Here is a 17,726-nt window from a genome sequence, read left to right on the forward strand (position 1 = left end):
GGCCCTGCGGAAGCTGCGCAAGCACGAGCGGAGCCACGAGGGCCCCGGCGGTGCGGTGGTGGCGGCAGTGCCGGCGGCGGTACCGGCAGCGGCGGCGGCGGTTACCGGCGCCCCCCCGGGTGGGCCGCCGGCCCTCGCTGCGCTTCGCCTGCGGGCACTGCGCCAAGGTGTGCAAGACGGCGGCGGCGCTGAGCCGGCACGCCAAGCGCCACCAGGCCCCCCCGGCACCGCCGTCGCCCCCCGCCGCCGCCCCACCGTCATCGCCTACACCACCGCCGCCACCGCCGCCATCAAGGAGGGAGGCCGAGCCTCGCGCCCCCCCCGGCCCCGCCGCCCCCACCCCGGCCCCCCCCGAGCCCCCCGCGCCCCCCACCGCCGCCCCCCCCGAGCCCCCCACGCCGCCGCCGCCGGGCCCCAGCGGGGGGCAGGAGCCGGAGGTCCCGCCGCAGGAGCACCCCCTGGCCCCTGCTGGGGGGGGGGCAAAGCGGGGGGGGGGCCGCCACCACCACCACCGCCCGCCCCCCCCCGGCCCCCTGCCGCCTTCTCCCTGCCCTACGGCCCCCCCCGGCTGGTGGCCGCCTACCCCTACCCCTTCCCCCTGCCCCTGGCGCTCAGCGTGGTGCTCCCCGAGGCCGAGGCCTTTTTGGGGGGCGGGGGGGGCGCCGGGCTTGGGGGGGGGGGGGCCGGGGGGGCGCCCCCCCGCCCCCCGCCCCGGCTTTTGGTTTCCCTGGTGGGGAGGGGGCTGGGGAGCGGCCCCGTAAAGGGGGGGGGACCTGAGGGGGTGGGGGGGGGTCAGGGGGTGGAAGTGGGGGGGAGCTGGCACCATGGGGGGGGGGGACCCCCCAGAGAGACTGGGGGGGGTCTCTGTAGGGGGGGGGGGTCCTGTAGATGGTGGGGGGCCCAAGGAAGAGGGGGGGCCCTAAGGATGGGGGGGTTGGAGCTAAAGATGGGCGGGTCCTGCCCCGCACGGAGGGGGGGGGCACAGGACATTTGGGGGGCATTTTTTTGGGGGGGGCCACCCAAAGAGGGGGGTTCCAGCCCCCTAGGAAATTGGGGGGAGGGGCATAGGAGATGGGGGGCCCATAGGACAATGTGGGGCTGACAATGGGAGCCCCCCCCCCCGGGATAGTGGGGACCCCCCCGAAAGGACACAGGACAAGCCCCCCCCAACCCCCCCCCAGGGTGGACCCCGATATGGGGGGGGGGGGGGGGCAGGAGCTGGGGGTGCCACAGGGACCAGTTTGGGAATGGGGGGGGCACTGGGGACCCCCCAGTCCATCAGCCCCCATTCTGGGGACCCCCCCCCAATGTAATGCCCCCCCCCAGTCTTCCCCCCCAACAAGGGGCTCCTCCAATATGTCCCCCCCCCTCCCCCGAATTTTAGGGACCCCCACTCGTTTGTAGACACCCCCCCCCCGCAGGATTTTGCACCCTCCCCCCCACGGCCCCCCCCCCGCGATCGGGGCCCCCCCCCCCAATAATTCAGGGCCCCCCCGGCCCCCCCCCAAACCCTTTGCACCTTAACGGCATCGCAGCCACATTCCAGGGGCCGGGGGGGGGCGGCCTCGTGCGACACGCGGGCGTGCAAGGGGCGGCCTTGTGCAACGCACACCCGTGTCTTCATGTGACGCGTGCAAGGGGCGGCCTCGTGCAGCGCCCTCGTGCAAGGCACGTGCAAGGCACATCCTCGTGCAAGGCACGGCCGGGTGGCGTGTCCTTGTGCAAGGCCCGGCCAGGCCTCGTGCAACGTGTGGGCCGTGCAAAGTGCTTCCTCGTGCAAGGCACGGCTGTGCCCCCGCCCCCCCTCCCGCCCCCGTGCGAGGTGTCCTCGTGCAAGGCCCGTGCAAGCACCGCCCTCCTGCCACGCCACGCCCCACGCCCGGCCCCATTTTATGCAATGCGCCCTCGTGCAAGGCCCCGCTCGTGCAGCGCACGCCCGCGCCCGGCTCCTCTCACACCGCCCCTGGCCTCACACGAGGGGCGGCCGTGCACGAGGGTGGCGCTTGTGCAAGGCGCCGTGGACGGAGGTGGGCCTCGTGCAAGGTGTGTCCTCGTGTGAGGTCCATCGTTGTGCAACGTGAATCCTCGTGCGAGGTGTGTCCTTGTGCAAGGTCCGTCCTTGTGCAAGGTCCATCCTTGTGCAAGGTGAATCCTCGTGCGAGGTGTGTCCTTGTGCAAGGTCCATCCTCGTGCGAGGTGTGTCCTTGTGCAAGGTGAACCCTTGTACATGGTGTGTCCTTGTGCAAGGTGCGTCCTCGTGTGAGGTGCACTCTTGTGCAAGGTGCACTCTTGTGCAAGGTGATTCCTCATGCAAGGTGTGTGTGTCCTCGTGCAAGGCCCACCCTCGTGCAAGGCACCTCCTCGTGCAAGCCCGCCCCCCCCCGTGCACCCCCGGCCGCGGCCCCCCCCCCTCCCGTTTGCACTTTCGTGGCCGCGTTTGCTACTGACTGCCCCCCCCCGCCCCTCCCCCCCCCGCCCCCCCCCGTCCCCGTCCCCGCCCGCGACCGCACTTTAGGGGGGACCCGCCCGAAAAAAAAAAAAAAAAGGAAAAACAAAAAAAAAGCGAAACAAAGCAAAAAAAGGGGAAGAGCGGGAAAAAAAATGTTAAAAAAAAATATTAAAAAAAAGAGGCAAAAATAAGGGGGGGAGGAGAGGGGGGGCGTGGGACAAGGGGGGGGGCCCGGGGGGGCCGCCACCCATGGGTGCCCCCCCCCGGGTGTCCCCAGTGGGGTGTCCCGCGCCCCCCTCCCCCCCCTCCCCAGCAGGGGGGTCCCCGGGGGGTCCCCGAGGGGGGGTCCCCAAGGGGGGGGGTCCCGGGGGGGGGGCCCCGTGGCGGGGTCCCCGCGGCGGCGGTCGGTGGCGGCGGTGACAAATGTCCACTATTTATCTGCATCAGTGAGTGTTAGACGCCAATAAACACCTAGAGCTGAGCCGCGGGGACGTCGGGAGGCATCGGGGGACATGGGGACATTAAGGACATGGGGGGACACGGGGACATCGGGGGACACGGGGGGACATGGTGGTCATGGGGACATTGAGGACATGGGGGCATTGGGGGACAAGGGGATATTGGGGGATGTTGGGGACATGGGGACATTTGGGGACGTGGTCATGGGGACATGGGGGGACACGGGGGGACACTGAGGACATGGGGACATTGAGGGACAAGGGGAGGTCATGGGGGGGTCATGGGGACGCTGGGGGACGTTGGGGGACATTTGGGGACATGGGGGGGGTCAGGGGGACATTGTGGGACATGGGGGGACGTCGGGGACGGGGGGGACACTGAGGACATCGGGGACATGGGGAGGTCGGGACACGGGGGGGGGACACGCGGCGGACATAGGGGACACGGGGGGGGCACCGTGAGGTTGGGGGGGATTTTGGGGGGGGGTGGGACATTGGGGACACGGGGGGGGACACCCCGACACTGCCCCTCAGACGCTGCAGCAACCACCACCTTTATTGTGCGCGGGGGGGGCACCTTGGGGCCCCCCCAAACGTTTCCCTGAGTCGGGGGGGGGCCACATGAAGCCCCCCGAGGTAAAGGGGGGGGGGGCAAAACGGGGGATCCCCCCCCCGGGGGTGGCACAGAGCTGGGGGGGGGTCCCCGAGATCTGCAGGGGGTCGGGCGGGGGGGCGACATTCGGGGGGGGGGGGTCCCCATTTGGGGGGGGGCTGCCCCAGAGCTCGGGTTTTGGGGGTGACCCCCCCCCCTTGACACAGGGAGCCCCCCCATTGTTTTTTTGGGGGGAATTTTGGGGGGTTTTTGGGTTGCCCCCCCCCCCCTCCATTTTGGGGTGTCTTTGGTGCAAGCTGGCCTGGTTGGGGGGGGGGGGGCTGCGATTTGGGGGCCTAAGGGGGGGGGGACCCCAGTTTTGGGGTTCTCAAAGCTCCCCACGTTTGGGGTTCCCGGGGGGGGGGGTGCGCGGCACTTTTGGGCTGCCCAAACGGGTGTCCCCCCATTTCTGACCCCCCCCAACCCCCCCCCCCCCGTTTTTGGGGGTTCTCAAGGGGGTGCAGGAGGGGCCCCCAGCTTTTAGGGTCCCCCCAAATTAGGGTTCCCTGGGGGGGGGTCCCCAATATTTGCGATTCCCAAAGACCCCCCACCCCCTTTTGGGCTGCCATTTCTGACCCCCAACACCCCCCCACACTTTTAGGGGTTCTCCGGGGGGGGCAACTTTTAGGGTCCCCCCACATTAGCCTTCCCACGGCCGGATGAGGCCCTGACGCCCTCCCCCAGCCCCCAATTTGGGGGTGCCCCCCCCCCCCCCAACCTATCACAGCAGCCCGCAGGTGGCCGAGCGCGCCCCCGCCCCCCCCAGGGCCGCGTTGGGGTCCAGGTCGGGGGGCAGCTGCCCGGGGGCCCCCCCAGACGTTGAGCTCCTGGAAGAGGCCGGTCTCGATCAGCTCCTCCTGCCAGGGCACGGGGACGGTCCCCGAGGCGAAGGCGTCGCACAGCGCCGCGTCCCCCCCGTCCAGCTCCACGCCCCGCACCGACGAGAAGGCCCCCACGTCCCCCAGGTCCTTGGCGTACACCCGGCGGGGGTCCGGCACGAAGGGGGGGGGGCACCAGGCCTGCAAAGGCGGGGGGGGGGGGAAGGGGGGGAGAGGGAAAGAGGGGACGCCCCCAGCCTGTGCTGGGGGGGCTCTGCCGGCGCCCCCCGAGCATCCCAGGTACCCCCCGATGGCCCCCACTACCCCTCTCCTGGTACGCCCAGTACCCCCCAGTATCCCCAGGTACCCCCCGGTATTCCCAGGTAACCCCCCCGGTACCCCCCAGTATCCCCAGGTACCCCCCGGTATTCCCAGGTAACCCCCCCAGTACCCCCCAGTATCCCCAGGTACCCCCCGGTATTCCCAGGTAACCCCCCCAGTACCCCCCGCTATTCCCAAGTAACCCCCCCAGTACCCCCAGGTACCCCCCGCTATTCCCAAGTAACCCCCCCAGTACTCCCCAGTATCCTCAGGAACCCCCCCAGTATCCCCAGGTACCCCCCAGTATTCCCAGGTAACCCCCCCAGTACTCCCCAGTATCCTCGGGTACCCCCAGTACCCCCAAGTACCCCCCCCAGTACCCCCCAGTATCCCCAGATACCCCCCGCTATTCCCAGGTAACCCCCCCAGTACCCCCCAGTATCCCCAGGTACCCCCCAGTATTTCCAGGCACTCCTCCCAGTACCCCCCAGTACTCCCCAGTATCCTCAGGTACCCCCCAGTATCACCAAGTACCCCCCCAGTACCCCCCAGTATCCCCAGGTACCCCCCCCAGTATTTCCAGGTACCCCTCCCAGTACCCCCCAGTATCCCCAGGTACCCCCCAGTATTTCCAGGTACCTCTCCCAGTACCCAGTATCCCCAGGTACCCCCCCCCCATAATCCTAGATATCCCCAAGGCCCCCCCAGTACCCTCCCAGTATTCCCCTGGTACCCCCAGTACACCCCCAGTATTCCCAGGTACTCCCAGTACTCCCAGTAGCCCCCAAGTCCTCCTGTAATACCCCCAATACCCCCCCCAGTATCCCCAGGTACCCCCAGTACTCCCAGTAGCCCCCCAGTCCTCCTGTGATACCCCCAGTAGCCCCCCCCAGTATCCCCAGGTGCCCCCCAGTACCCCCCAGTACCCCCAGTACCTCCCTAGTCCCCCCGTGATGCCCCCAGTAACCCCCCAGCACCCAACACCCACTGGAAACCCCATTTTGGGGCACCCAGCACCCACTGGGACCTGTTCCGGAGCACCCAGTGCCCACACAACCCCATTCTGGAGCACCCACGACCCCCACAGACCCCTCCTGGAGCACCCAGCACCCACTGGGACCCCTTCTGGAGCACCCAGCCCCCAGATGAACCCCTCCTGGAGCACCCATGAAGACTTATTCTGGAGCACCCAGCACCCAAACCAACCCCTCCTGTAGCACCCAGTGTCTCCCAGAGCCCTTGTGGAGCACCCAGCACCCACGGTAACTGATTCTGGAGCACCCAGCACCCAAAACAACCCCCTCTGGAGCACCCGACATCCAGATGGACCCATTCTGGAGCACCCACCACCCAAACCAACCCTTCCTGGAGCACCCAACGCCCACAGGGACCCCTTCTGGAGCACCCAACCCCCAGATGAACCCATTCTGGAGCACCCCCCCACCCAAACTGACCCCTTCTGGAGCACCCAACGCCCACGGGGACCCATTCTGGAGCACCCAACCCCCAGATGAACCCCTCCTGGAGCACCCATCAAGACTTATTCTGGAGCACCCGCCACCCAAACCGACCCCTCCTGCAGCACCCACCGCCCCCAGCCCCCCCCCCCGGAGCACCCCTGGGTGGGGGGTTACCTGCCTCGAGGCGCCCCCAGCTGACGGCGGCGAAGAGGGGGTGCGCCTTGAGCTGGGCGCAGCTCCCGGCCTGGAAGCCCAGGCGGGCGCCGGGGTCCTTGGCCAGGAGCCCCTCGCAGGCCGCCCGCGCCGCCGCGCTGAAGCGCTCCGAGAAGGTGACGGGGTCGTGCAGCGTGCGCCGCGTCACCTCCTGGTTCTCCACCTGCGGGGACAGCGGCGCCGGGGGGTGACCGTGGGGACGGGGGGACAGGAGGCGGAGCGTGGGGACACGGGGTGGTGAGTGGGGGCATGGGGATAACGCCTGGGGACATTGGGATGATGTTGGGGACGTGGCGATGACGTTGGGGACATGGCGATGATGCCTTAGGGATATGGGAGTGACGTTGGGGACATGGGGATGACATCTGGAGACATGGGGATGACGCATGGGGACACGGGGTGACACTTGGGGACATGGGGATGATGCCTGGGGACATGGGGATGACACCTGGGGACATGGGGGGATGCTTGGGGACATGGGGATGGCACCTGGGGACATGGGGATGACATTGGGGACATGGGGGGATGCTTGGGGACATGGGGATGGCACCTGGGGACATGGGGATGACACCTGGGGATATGGCGATGACGCTTGTTGAGATGGGGATGACTCTTGGGGACGCTGGGATAATGTATGGGGACACGGGGTGACATCTGGAGACATGGGGATGGCACCTGGGGACATGGGGGGATGCTTGGGGACATGGGGATGATGCACAAGGACATTGGGATGACGCTTGGGGACATGAGCCTGTCGCTTGAGGACATGGGGATAACGCACGGGGACACGGGGTGACACCTGGGGACATGGGGTGACACTTGGGGACATGGGGATGATGTTGGGGACATGGGGATGCCGTTGGGGACATGGGGATGACACACGGGGACAGGGGGTGACACCTGGGGACATGGGGACGACACTTGGGCCCCCAGTACCTTCCAGTCCCTCCCAGTCCCCCCAGTCCCCCCAGTACCCCCCCACCTTCTCCCCGTGGAGCTGCAAAGGTCCCTTGGACTCCCAGTACCCCACCCAGTCCCTCCCAGTCCCTCCCAGTCCCCCCCAGTACCCCCCCACCTTCTTCCCATGGCGCCAGAAGGGCCCCCTGGCCTCCCAGTCCCCCCCAGTCCCCCCAGTACACCCCTACCTTCTCCCCGCGGCGCCGGAAGGGCCCCCAGTCCCTCCCAGTCCTCCTCCCAGTCCCCCTCCCAGTCCCTCCCAGTCCTCCCAGTCCCCCCAGTGCCCACCTTCTCCCCGCGGCGCCGGAAGGGCCCCCTGGCCTCCACCATCTCGAAGAGCGTCACCCCCAGCGTGAAGTAGTCGACGGCCCAGTCGTACTCCTCGTCCCGCAGCACCTCGGGCGCCATGAACCCTGGGGACAGGGGGGGGACACCAGGGGACACCCCGGTGATGGGGGGGGGGACGCGGGGGGACGCAGGGGGACGCCCCGTGTCCCTGTGTCCCCTGTCCCGGGTCTGGTTCTGTCGCTGGGGGCCATGGCCCCGCAGTGTCCCCCCTGCGTCCCCATGTCCTCGGTGTCCCCCCCATGTCCCCACCTGTCCCTGTGTGACCCCATGTCCCCCAATGTCCCCTTGATGTCCCCCCATCTCCCCATGTCCCCCCCATGTCCCCCATGTTCCCAAACCCCCATGTCCCCCATCTCCCCACGTCCCCATGTGTCCCCCATGTCTCTGTGTCCCCCCATGTCCCCACCATCTCCCTGTGTCCCCCCATGTCCCCATAGATCCCCATGTCCCTGTGTCCCCCCGTGTCCCTGTGTCCTGCCCATGTTCCCCATTTCCTCAGTGTCCCCCCTATGTCCCCATGTGTCCCCCATGTCCCCATGTCCCCTCATGTCCCCCCGTAACCCCCCATCTCCCCATGTCCCCCCATGTCCTGCCCATGCCCCCTGTGTCCTCAATGCCCCCCTGCCCCCCCATGTCCCCCTGCCCCCCATGTCCCTGTGCCCCCCCCATATCCCCCCCATGTCCCCCCCTTGTCCCCGTGCCCCCCCCATGTCCCCGCCCCTACCTGGGGTCCCGGCATAGCCGCGGGTCTTGCTCTGCCCCTCGCGGAGCTCCACGGCCAGCCCCATGTCGGACAGACGGACGTGGCCTGCCCCGACCAGCACCACCAGTAACCACCAGCGACCCTCCCAGCGCCTCCCAGTAACGCTCCCCAGTGCCCCCCCCCAGTGTCCCCCCAGCCCCTTGGTGTCCCCACAAGTCCTGGATGTTCCCTGGATACCCCATATCCCGCACAATGTCCCCAATGTCCCCATGTCCCCCATGTCCCCCCAGTGTCCCCAATGCCCCCCACGTCTTCCCAGTGTCCCCATATCCCCCACATCCTACCAATGTCCCCAATGTCCCCCACCTTGCCCTCATGTCCCCCCCATCCCCCCAATGTTCCCATGTCCCCCACATCCCTCCAGTGTCCCCATATTCCCCAATGTCCCCATGTCCCCCACGTCCCCCCAATACCCCCGTGTCCCCAATGGCCCCGTGTGCCCCACGCCGCATCCCCAACATCTCCAATGTCCCCATGTCCCAGATGTCCCCATGTCCCCAGTGTCCCCACATCCCAGATGTCCCCCCCCGTCCCCACGTCCCCGACGTCACGCCCTGTCCCCACATCCCCAGTGTCCCCAATGTCCCCAGTGTTCCCCATGTCCCCGACATCCCCGATGTCCCCCCCCCTTGTCCCCACGTCACCGGCGTCATCGAGGAGGACGTTCTCGGGCTTGAGGTCGCGGTAGACGATGCGGTGCTGGTGCAGGTGCTCCAGCCCCAGCAGGATCTGGGCGGTGTAAAACACGGCCCGCGGCTCGGGGAACCCGGGGTTGTCCTCGTCCACATTGTACACGTGGTACCTGGCACGCCAAGGACACGCCACGCACATGCTAAGGACACGCCAGGGACGTGCCAGCACCCGGGGACACGCCGCGGCTCGGGGACACGCTGGGGACACAGCTCAGGGATGCTGGGGTCGGCCAGGGCCACGCTGCACATGTGTGGCACCTGCACATGCTAAAGACCACACCAAAAACATGACACGCACATGCTAAGGACACGCCGTGGATGTGCACACGCTAAGAACATGCGGAGGTGCCCCAGGAGCTGGGACATCCCATTGCAAACATGATGTGCACGCCACGTACATGCTACGGCCAAATAACACGCCAGGCACACGCCAAGCACACGCCAAGCACACGCCAAGCACACGCTTACCGCAGGTCACCGCCGTTCATGAGCGTCATGACGAGGCAGAGGTCGGTCTTGGTCTGGAAGGCGCAGGCCAGCGAGACGATGAAGCGGCTGTGCACCCGCGCCAGGATGCGCTTCTCCACCAGCGCCGCCTGCACACGCCAAGCACATGACAAGGACACGCAGCTGGTGCCGGCCCGGTGCAGGCCGAGGACACGCCAAGCACATGGGGTGGCACGGAGCGAGTACATGTCAAGCACACGCCAAGCACATGTGTGTTCCCACTGGGTCCCTCCCCAACCTTGGATGGCCCAAAGCATCTTCGGGCGTGCACGCCAAGCACATGCCAAGCACACACAGAGATCATGAGGAAAACATAGAAGACGATGAGAAGGAAAATGGAGGAAGAAAAGGGGGGAAAAAGAGGGAGGAGGAGGGGACAGAGGGATGGACGAGGGGACAGGGGGACAGGGAGGGGGATGGGGGGCCAGGTGAGGGGACAGAAGGATGGACAAGGGGCCAGAGGGATGGACAGGGGGACAGAGGGATGGACAAGGGGACAGGGGGACATGGAGGGGGACAGGGAGACAGATGAGCAGACAGAGGGATGGACAAGGGGACAGGGGGATGGACAGGGGGACAGAAGGATGGACAAGGGGACAGATGAGGGGACAGAGGGGACGCAGGAATGAACGAGGGGACAGGGGGACAGGGAAGGGGTTGAAAGGCTGGACGAGGGGCCAGAGGGATGGACAAGGGGACAGATGGGCAGGTGAGGGGACAGAGGGACAGACGATGGGCTAGAGGGATGGACAGGAGGACAGAGGAATGGACAGGGGGACAGAGGGACGGACAAGGGGGCAGGGGGACAGGGAAGGGGACAGGAAGACAGATGATGGGACAGAAGGATGGACAGGGGGACAGAGGGATGGACAGGGGACAAACAGGCAGACGAGGGACCCGAACGATGATGGCAGGGACGGGGACGGCCACCTCGTAGCCATGGCGCTTCTTGAGCCGCTTCTTGTTGAGGCGCTTGTTGGCGTACATCTTGCCGGTGGCGCGGCGCTGGCAGGCGCAGACCTCGCCGAAGCCGCCCTTGCCCAGCACGCGGAAGTCAGCGAAGGCCTCGGCGCCCACCGGCTGCCCCTCCAGCCACTTGAACTGGGTGAAGCGCCCGAAGTAGGGCGAGGCGCGGTACGGCGCCCACGCCGTCGCCTCCAGGTGCGCCAGCAGCTCCTTCTGCGCCAGCCCAAAGTCCTCCAGGGTGCTGGGGCCTGGGAGGAGCAGGGAGAGAGGTGGGGACAGCATGAGGGGTGTGGGGGTGTCGTGGCAGCCGTGGGTGTCATGGCAGCCGTGGGTGTCATGGCTGCCATCAAGGTCATGGCTGCCATTGGGGGTGCCATGGCCATTACTGGGGGTGTCATGGCTGCCGTTGGTGTCATGGCTGCCACCAAGGTCATTGCTACCACTGGGGGTGCCATTGGCGTCATGATTACTGGTGGTGTGATGGCTGCCAATGGTGTCATGGCTGCCCTCAACATCATGGTTGCAACTGGCGGTGTCATGGCCACAACTGGTGTCATGGTCACCATCTTCATGGCTTCAACCGGGGTGTCATGGCTACCACTGGGGTTATCATGGTTGCCATCTTCATGGCCATCCCAGGACGTATCATGGCCGCACTGGGAGGTGTCATGGCCACCCCTGGCCGTATCTTGGCTGCCATTGGAAGTATCATGGCTGCTCCAGGAAGTGTCATGGCCAGCATTGGAGGTATCATGGCCAGCATTGGAGGTATCATGGCCGCCATTGGAGGTATCGTGGCTGCCATTGGAGGTATCATGGCCGCCCTGGTGGTATCATGGCCACCATCGGAGGTATTATGGCCACCATTGGCGGTATCATGGCCGCCATTGGAGGTATCATGGCCGCCATTGGAGGTATCATGGCCACCTTGGAGGTGTCATGGCCGACCTGGAGGTATCATGGCTGCCCCAGGAGGTATCATGGCTGCCATTGGAGGTATCATGGCCGCCATTGGAGGTATCATGGCTGCCATTGGAGGTGTCGTGGCTGCCCTTGGAGGTATCATGGCTGCCATTGGAGGTATCATGGCTGCCATTGGAGGTATCATGGCTGCCCCAGGAGATATCATGGCCACCCTTGGAGATATCATGGCCGCCCCCAGAGGTGTCATGGCTGCCCTGGAGGTATCATGGCCGCCATTGGAGGTATCATGGCCGCCATTGGAGGTATCATGGCCGCCATTGGAGGTATCATGGCCGACCTGGAGGTATCATGGCTGCCATTGGAGGTATCATGGCCACCCTTGGAGGTATCATGGCTGCCATTGGAGGTGTCATGGCTGCCCTTGGAGGTATCATGGCTGCCATTGGAGGTATCATGGCTGCCCCAGGAGGTATCATGGCCGCCCCTGGAGGTATCATGGCTGCCATTGGAGGTATCATGGCCACCTTGGAGGTGTCATGGCCGACCTGGAGGTATCATGGCTGCCCCAGGAGGTATCATGGCTGCCATTGGAGGTATCATGGCCGCCATTGGAGGTATCATGGCTGCCATTGGAGGTGTCGTGGCTGCCCTTGGAGGTATCATGGCCGCCCTTGGAGGTATCATGGCTGCCATTGGAGGTGTCATGGCTGCCCTTGGAGGTATCATGGCTGCCATTGGCGGTATCATGGCTGCCCCAGGAGGTATCATGGCCGCCCCTGGAGGTATCATGGCTGCCATTGGAGGTATCATGGCCGCCATTGGAGGTATCATGGCCGCCATTGGAGGTGTCGTGGCTGCCCTTGGAGGTATCATGGCTGCCATTGGAGGTATCATGGCTGCCATTGGAGGTATCATGGCTGCCATTGGAGGTATCATGGCTGCCCCAGGAGATATCATGGCCACCCTTGGAGATATCATGGCCGCCCCCAGAGGTGTCATGGCTGCCCTGGAGGTATCATGGCCGCCATTGGAGGTATCATGGCCGACCTGGAGGTATCATGGCTGCCATTGGAGGTATCATGGCCGCCCTTGGAGGTATCATGGCTGCCATTGGAGGTGTCATGGCTGCCCTTGGAGGTATCATGGCTGCCATTGGCGGTATCATGGCTGCCCCAGGAGGTATCATGGCCGCCCCTGGAGGTATCATGGCTGCCATTGGAGGTATCATGGCCACCTTGGAGGTGTCATGGCCGACCTGGAGGTATCATGGCCGCCGTTGGCAGTATCATGGCCGCCCCCGGAGGTGTCATGGCCGCCCCACTCACCTGCAGGCGGCGCCGTGGCGGCGGCGCTGAGGAAGCCACAGTGCTCGGCCCCTCCCGGGGTGAAGAACCGCCCCCGCAGGGCCATGGCCGCCCCACCGCGCTCCGCCTCCTCGCAGCACTCGAAGGCCTCGAGCTCCGCCCACAGCGCCCCGGCCGCGGCCAATCCCGGCGTGGCCTCCAGGAACTGCCGGAAGAGCCGCTTCCCGATTGGCTGCTCCAGGCACTGCCACCGGAAGGACATCTCCTCCGCCCCCTCCTGGGCGCCGCCATCTTGCCCGGAGGCACCTTGGGCGCCGCCATGTTGCGGGGCGCCCCCTCCGCCGTTACCGGGGGCACCGCCAGCCAGGCGGGCGCGCAGGGCCTCGCACTGGGAGATGTGGGGCAGGCGGAGGCGGGCGCGATGCCGCCGGTCCCGGCTCGAGGCCCCCGAAGCGCCGGCGCCGCCGCGGGCCGACACGTAGGCTGAGTTGGCCACCACCGTCTCCAAGCCGCCGATGTCCATGGCTGCGGGAGGAGGGGAAGGGGCTGAGGCCGGGCGCGATGCCAGGATTAACCCCACCCCCTGGGTTAACCCCGCCCCCGGATTAGCCCCACCCCGGTTTAGCCCCGTGCCCGGATTAGCCCCACCCCCGGATTAGCCCCTCCCTCTGGGTCAAACCCACCCCCAGATTAGCCCCACCCCCTGGATTAACAACCCCAGATTAGCCTCGCCCTCAGATTAGCCCTGCTCCCTGGGTTAACCTCACTCCCAGATTAGCCCCGCCACCCTGGATTAGCCCTGCCCCAGATTATCCCACCCCAGATTATCTCTGCCCTTGGATTAGCCCCACGCCCTGTGTTAACCTCACCCATGGATTAGCCCCTCCCCCTGGATTAGCCTCACCTGTGTATTAGCCCCACCCTCATATTAGCCCCACCCCCAGGTTAAACCTTGCCCCCAAATTAGCCCCACCCCCTCAGATTAGCTTTGCCCTGCATTAGCCCCACCCTTAGATTAGTCCCACCCACTGGGTTAACCTCTGACCCTGATTAGCCCCACCCCCTAGGTCAAACTCACCCCCAGATTAGCCTCACCCCACGGATTAGCAACCCCAGATTAGCCTCACCATCAGATTAGCCCCACCTCTTGGGTTAACCTCACCCCCAGATTAGCCTCACTTCCCCAGATTATCCCCACCCTCAGATTATCCCCACCGCCATATTAACCCCACCCTCGGATTAGCACCGTCCCCTGGATTAACCTCACCCATGGATTAGCCCCTCCCCACCTGCGTATTAGCCCTGCCCTTATATAAACCTCACCCCCAGGTTCAACCTTGCCCCCAGATTAGCCCCACCCCCTCAGATTAGCCCTGTCCCTGTATTAGCCCCACCCTCGGATTAGGTATTAGCCCCAACCCCTGGGTTAACCTCGTACCCAGATTAGCCCCACCCCATAGGTCAATCTCACCCCAAAATTAGCCCTGCTCCCCAGACTAGCAACCCCAGATTAGCCTCACCCGCAGATTAGCCCCACTCCCTGGGTTAACTTCTCCCCCAGATTAGCTCCACCTCCCCAGATTAGCTCCTCCCCATATTAGCGCCGCCCCTAGATCATCTCCGCCCCCTGGGTTAACCTCACCCATAGATTAGCCCCTCCCCCTGGATTAGCTCCACCTGTGTATTAGCCCCGCGCATATATAAACCCCACCCCCAAGTTTAACCTCGCCCCTGGATTAGCCTCACCCCCTCAGATTAGCCCTGCCCCTGCATTAGCCCTGCCCTTGGATTCATCCCACCCCCGGGTCAACCTCAGACCCGGATTAGCCCCACCCCCTAGGTCAAACTCACCCCCAGATTAGTCCCACCCCCTGGATTAGCAACCCCAGGTTAGCCTCCCCTTCGGGTTAGCCCCGCCCCCTGAGTTATCCTCACCCCCTGCTCTGCTCCCCGGATTAACCCTGTCCCCACAGTAGTCCCACACTCAGATTAGCCCCACCCCCTGTATTAGCCCCACCGGTGTATTAGCCCCTCCCTCATAGTACCCCCACCCCCAATCTTAACCATGCCTCCAGATTAGCCCCGCCCCCCAGATTAGCCCTGTCCCCCAGATTAGCCCTGTCCCCGCATTAGTCCTGCCCTGGGATTAGCCCCGCCCCCTGAGTTGACACCACCCCTGATTAGCCCCAACCACCCATACCAATTTTGCTCCCCAGATTAGGCCCGCCCTCGGAATAGCCCATTCCCCTGGATTAACCTCACCCTGGATTAGCCCCGCCCCTTCAGATCAGCCTTGCCCCTGCATAAGCCCCGCCCTCGGATTAGCACCGCCTCCTGGGATACCATCACCCCTGGATTAGCCCCATTCCCCCATATTATCCCCCCCCCGGATTAGCCCCGCCCATGGATTAGCACTGCCCCCTGGGGTAACCTTACCCCTGGATTAGCCCCACCCCCTGGATTAGCCCCACCCTCATATTAGCCCCACCTCAAATCTTAACCTCGCCCCTGGATTAGCCCCACCCCCAGATTAGCCCTGCCCCCTGGGTTGACCCCACCCCTGGTTAGCTCCAACCACTCATATCAACTTTTCTCCCCAGATTAGCCCCGCCCTCGGAAAAGCTCCGTCCCTTGGATTAACCTCACCCTGGATTAGCCCTGCCCCTTCAGATCAGCCCTGCCCCTGAATAAGCCCCGCCCTCGGATTAGCACCGCCCCCGGGATACCATCACCCCTGGATTAGCCCCACTTCCCCATATTAACCCCCCCCCCCCCCAGATTAGCCCCACACTTGGATTAGCACCACCCCCTGGATTAGCCCCACCCCCTGGATTAGCCCTGCCCTCATATAAGCCCCACCCCCAAATTTAACCTCTCCCCGGGATTAGCCCCGCCCCCCAGATTAACCCTGCCCCCACTAGCCCCACCCTCAGATTAGCCCCGCCCCCTGGATTAACCTCACCTTCAGGATTAGCCCCCGCCCACCCGTATCACCCTTGCTCCCCAGATTACCCCCGCCCTTGCAACAGCCCCGCCCCCCGGATTAACCTCACCCCCGGGATTAGCTCCGCCCCCCTGCCCGGGATTAGCCCCGCCCCCAGGCCGGGGTCTGAGACCTTAAAGGGCCGGCGCGCTATAATTAGCGCCAAAGCCGCTCAGCCCTAAGCCGCTTCCACCCCCCCCCCGGGGACCCCCCCCCCAATCCCACAGTGCCCCTGGGCCGCAGGGCATGCTGGGAATGGTGCCCCCCCCTTCGACCCCCCCCCCATGGCCCAAAGGATGCTGGGAACCCGAACCCCCCCCCCCAGACCCCCAAAGGGTGCTGGGAAGGAGGGGGGGGGGCAGGACCAGGGCCCCCCCCCCCCAGGACCCCCGGGGGGGGGGAACCCCCCCCCAAAAGGACCCAGAGCCCCCCCAAAAAGACCCAGGTGCCCCCCCAAAGGGCCCCAAGGTGTCCCAAAGCACCCCCCCCCCGAAAGCACCCAGGGGTCCCAGACCCCCCCCCAAGTGCCCAAGGCCCCCCCACCCTGGGGGGGTCCCCAGGGGGCTCAGCCCCCCCCCCGGTGCCCCCAGGACCCCCCCCCAGCTGCCCCCCAACCCCTCGGGGCCCCCCCCACCCCCAGGGGTCCCAGCACCCCCACTACGCCCCCCCCCCAGCCCTCCCAGGTGCCCCCTCCTCCCCCATGACCCCCCTCCCTAGAGGTCCCAGCCCACCCCGCCCCCCCAAGACCCCCAGGGCCCCCCCCCCAAGGGGACCCAGACACCCCCCCGAGGTGCCCCCACACCCCCAGGGGTCCCAGCCCCTCCCCAATGTCCCCAGGACCCCCCCCAGGTGTCCCCCCGAAGGGACCCAGAGCCCCCCCTAATCACCCCCCCCCCACCCCCAGGTGACCCCCCCCTCCAAGAGGACCCAGCTCCCCCGACCCCCCCCCCCAAGGACCCCCCCCAGGCCCCCCGTCCCCAGGCACACCCCCCAGGGACCCCCCACCCCCGGGACCTCCCACCCCCAGGGGACCCAGCCCCCCCGGGACCCTCCCCCCCCCCCACTGACCGGTGCCCCCCCCCCGGTGCCCCCCCCCCCCCCGAGCCCCCCGGCCCCTCTCACCCGCGCAGCTCCCGGTGCCCGCGGTGGCTCCGCCGGGCTTGGTTCCGCCCGGGGATTAACGGGGATCTGCGGGGGCGGCCGGGCCCCCCCCCGTCCCCTCCGAGGGTTCCGGGACACCGGGGGGGGGGCACACGGAGCCCCCCCCCCCCCGCCCCGCTGTCCCCAGGGGACCCGGCGGGGACGCGCCGTTACCGGGGAGCCCGGAGCTGCTCGGCACGGCACGACCGGGGGGGGGGCGGGTGTCCCCCCCCCTCTTTTTGGGGGGGGGTTGGGGGGGGTTGTGCCCCCCCTCCCGTCACCTCCCGCCCCCTCTGTAGCCCCGCCCTCCCCCCCCCCCGCTCAGCAGCCCCCAAGGGCAGCCAGGGCCCCTCCTCCAGTGCTCCCAGTTCACTCCCAGTAAGCCCCCAGAGTTCCAAGGAGTCCTCCCCATTGCCCTCTCTCCGTGCCCCCAGTAGCCCCCAGTAGCCCCCCAGTGCTCCCAGTGCTCACCCAGTAAGCCCCCAGAGCTCCCAGGACCCCTCCCCAGCGTCCCCTCTCTGTGTCCCCAGTAGCCCCCAGTGCTCCCAGTAACCTGCTCAGTGCCCCCAGTAGCCCCCCAGTGCTCCCAGTAACTCCCCAGTGCCACCAGTAACCTCCTCAGTGCACCCAGTAGCCCCTCCAGTGCTCCCAGTAGCCCCCCAGTGCCCCCAGGAGCACCCCAGTGCCCCAGTAACCTGCTCAATGCCCCCAGTAGTCCCCCAGTGCTCCCAGTTAGGACCCCCAGTGCCCCCAATAACCTGCTCAATGCCC

The 17,726-nt window shown here is 66.5% G+C and overlaps 3 protein-coding genes across 3 annotated transcripts; 2 read left to right on the forward strand and 1 right to left on the reverse strand.

Moving 5' to 3' along the window:
• Window positions 1-4: 4 nt before the first annotated feature.
• On the forward strand, window positions 5-2,930 carry LOC308186323 (uncharacterized protein; the record flags this gene model as incomplete). The annotated part of the gene is made up of 2 exons (XM_080608473.1): window positions 5-2,060; window positions 2,095-2,930. A coding segment is annotated over one exon (1,098 nt), but the record flags the coding sequence as incomplete, so codon positions are not given.
• A 1,245-nt stretch (window positions 2,931-4,175) lies between these two features.
• On the reverse strand, window positions 4,176-17,396 carry LOC308186320 (rhodopsin kinase GRK1-like). Its single transcript, XM_080608469.1, is given in 11 exon segments — window positions 4,176-4,370; window positions 4,372-4,569; window positions 4,571-4,578; window positions 6,333-6,534; window positions 7,617-7,741; window positions 8,401-8,484; window positions 9,084-9,241; window positions 9,600-9,727; window positions 10,569-10,852; window positions 12,854-13,357; window positions 16,938-17,396. Coding segments are annotated over 10 exon segments (1,779 nt in total). The 5' UTR covers window positions 13,356-13,357; window positions 16,938-17,396; the 3' UTR covers window positions 4,176-4,280.
• On the forward strand, window positions 10,904-12,920 carry LOC308186321 (uncharacterized protein). The gene is made up of 3 exons (XM_080608470.1): window positions 10,904-11,851; window positions 11,893-12,018; window positions 12,832-12,920. The coding sequence occupies exons 1-3, from the start codon at window positions 10,923-10,925 to the stop codon at window positions 12,881-12,883; spliced, it is 1,107 nt and encodes a 368-aa protein (XP_080464596.1). The 5' UTR covers window positions 10,904-10,922; the 3' UTR covers window positions 12,884-12,920.
• Window positions 17,397-17,726: the final 330 nt, after the last annotated feature.

This window comes from Anser brachyrhynchus (genome assembly GCF_964034855.1).
Source record: "Anser brachyrhynchus genome assembly, contig: SCAFFOLD_535, whole genome shotgun sequence".
In the NCBI taxonomy this organism is placed as follows: Eukaryota; Metazoa; Chordata; class Aves; order Anseriformes; family Anatidae; genus Anser; species Anser brachyrhynchus.